The 2,500-nt window shown below is 50.0% G+C and overlaps 1 protein-coding gene across 3 annotated transcripts in view; it reads left to right on the top strand.

Moving 5' to 3' along the window:
* syt1a (synaptotagmin Ia) overlaps positions 1-2,500 on the top strand; it is a 165,049-nt gene that overhangs the window by 142,604 nt on the left and 19,945 nt on the right. For all 3 annotated transcript variants that reach the window (XM_047162342.2, XM_053688490.1, XM_017493772.3), the window contains one exon: positions 921-1,088. In XM_047162342.2, coding sequence (XP_047018298.1) covers positions 921-1,088 — 168 coding nt within the window. The remainder of the gene's footprint in view (positions 1-920; positions 1,089-2,500) is intronic.

Here is a 2,500-nt window from a genome sequence, read left to right as displayed (position 1 = left end):
GTATGACATGATCAGAAAAAGCTACATTTATAATAGAACCTGACTCGGGGGTGTCGCTGTGTGCAGGACGACCAGAGCGATAAAGTATCTAACGTCTCTAACTAGGCTAGTTTGGTCTCGCTAGTCAAGAGGAGACACGGCTAAGCTATCACTGTATGGGTTTAGCTGCTACAGAGTCATGTAGAGTTCATTACCTTTCCTTCTGCTCTGCTCACGTCATGTTCACGTGAACTGCAACTCGTACAGACGTTCACACGCCTCGTTCTCCTGCTCGGCATCAGAGGACGTTTCTGTTTCAGTTTCAACTCCTTTACTGCTTTAAAATAAATAAAATCAGCGTATATGCATTTTTTCCTCACGCTGACTGCGAGCTAGCGTTCAGCAGATCCGAGAGACCGTCAGCCAATAAGACGCGAGTATTTCCACGTGTGTATTTTCGTGTAAACGCTGTCTGATCGGTCTCGCCTCCGTTCACCGAAGATATGGCATTACAGCCGTCTTCTTTTACGTGACGTTCAGTCACGTAACGTGAATCACGAAACGTGTGATAAGTGCATTTTACTTAATATTATAATATATATTTATATATTATATTTATATTATATTTATATTTTACTTAATATATATAATATATATTTATATAATGTATTTCTACATGAAACCACATGCACTTCTGAAAAATTCTCTAATAAACATCATCAATAAGAATCACCTGGAGAGAGCAGATGAACTGAAATACTCCTGAAGTGAATCTGAAGTGAAAAGGGGATAAGAGTGCAGTTCAGTTTTCTCCTCCTCTGCCTCCTATGTCTAACCTCTGTCAGGAGAACTCTGAACATCTGGAGGAACCTGGGAACGCCGGCTCTATCAGGTTTACATGAACGACAGGAGTTTTAATATTTGTCCCGTTGTCCCGTCAGGTTCCGTACACAGAGCTGGGAGGAAAGACGCTGGTGATGACGGTGTACGATTTTGACCGTTTCTCCAAACACGATGCCATCGGAGACGTTAAAGTGCCAATGAACAAGGTGGACTTCAGTCATGTGACCGAGGAGTGGCGGGATCTCCAGAGCGCCGAGAAAGAGGAAGTAAGAATACAGCATTCTTTCAACTTAATACATACCATGGACATTTTATAATACACACTTTTAACATTTAAAAATTAAAAACACAAACACCGACATTCACCATCGAACACCGACATTCACCATCACACGCCCACATTCTCCATCACACGCCCACATTCACCATCACACGCCCACATTCACCATCACACGCCCACATTCTCCATCACACGCCCACATTCACCGTCACACGCCCACATTCACCGTCACACACCGACATTCACCATCACACGCCCACATTCACCGTCACATGCCGACATTCACCGTCACACGCCCACATTCTCCATCACACGCCCACATTCACCATCACACGCCCACATTCACCGTCACACGCCGACATTCACCATCACACGCCCACATTCACCATCACACACGCCGACATTCACCATCACACACGCCGACATTCACCGTCACACGCCCACATTCACCGTCACACGCCCACATTCACCGTCACACGCCCACATTCACCGTCACACGCCCACATTCACCGTCACACGCCCACATTCACCGTCACACGCCGACATTCACCGTCACACGCCGACACTCACCATCACACGCCCACATTCACCATCACACGCCGACACTCACCATCACACGCCCACATTCTCCATCACACGCCCACATTCACCGTCACACGCCCACATTCACCGTCACACGCCCACATTCACCGTCACACGCCCACATTCACCGTCACACGCCCACATTCACCGTCACACGCCCACATTCACCGTCACACGCCGACATTCACCGTCACACGCCGACATTCACCGTCACACGCCGACATTCACCGTCACACGCCCACATTCACCGTCACACGCCCACATTCACCATCACACGCCCACATTCACCATCACACGCCGACACTCACCATCACACGCCGACATTCACCATCACACGCCCACATTCACCATCACACGCCTACATTCACCATCACACGCCGACACTCACCATCACACGCCGACACTCACCGTCACACGCCCACATTCACCGTCACACGCCGACATTCTCCGTCACACGCCCACATTCACCGTCACACGCCCACATTCACCGTCACACGCCCACATTCACCATCACACGCCCACATTCACCATCACACGCCTACATTCACCATCACACGCCCACATTCACCGTCACACGCCCACATTCACCATCACACGCCCACATTCACCGTCACACGCCGACACTCACCGTCACACGCCGACATTCACCATCACACGCCCACATTCACCGTCACACGCCCACATTCACCGTCACACGCCCACATTCACCGTCACACGCCGACATTCACCGTCACACGCCGACACTCACCATCACACGCCGACACTCACCATCACACGCCGACATTCACCATCACACACACCGACATTCACCATCAC

The sequence above is a fragment of the Ictalurus punctatus genome, chromosome 19, assembly GCF_001660625.3.
Source record: "Ictalurus punctatus breed USDA103 chromosome 19, Coco_2.0, whole genome shotgun sequence".
Taxonomy (NCBI): Eukaryota; Metazoa; Chordata; class Actinopteri; order Siluriformes; family Ictaluridae; genus Ictalurus; species Ictalurus punctatus.
Note: the sequence above shows the minus strand (reverse complement) of the source record. Positions and strands in the feature narration are given on the sequence as shown.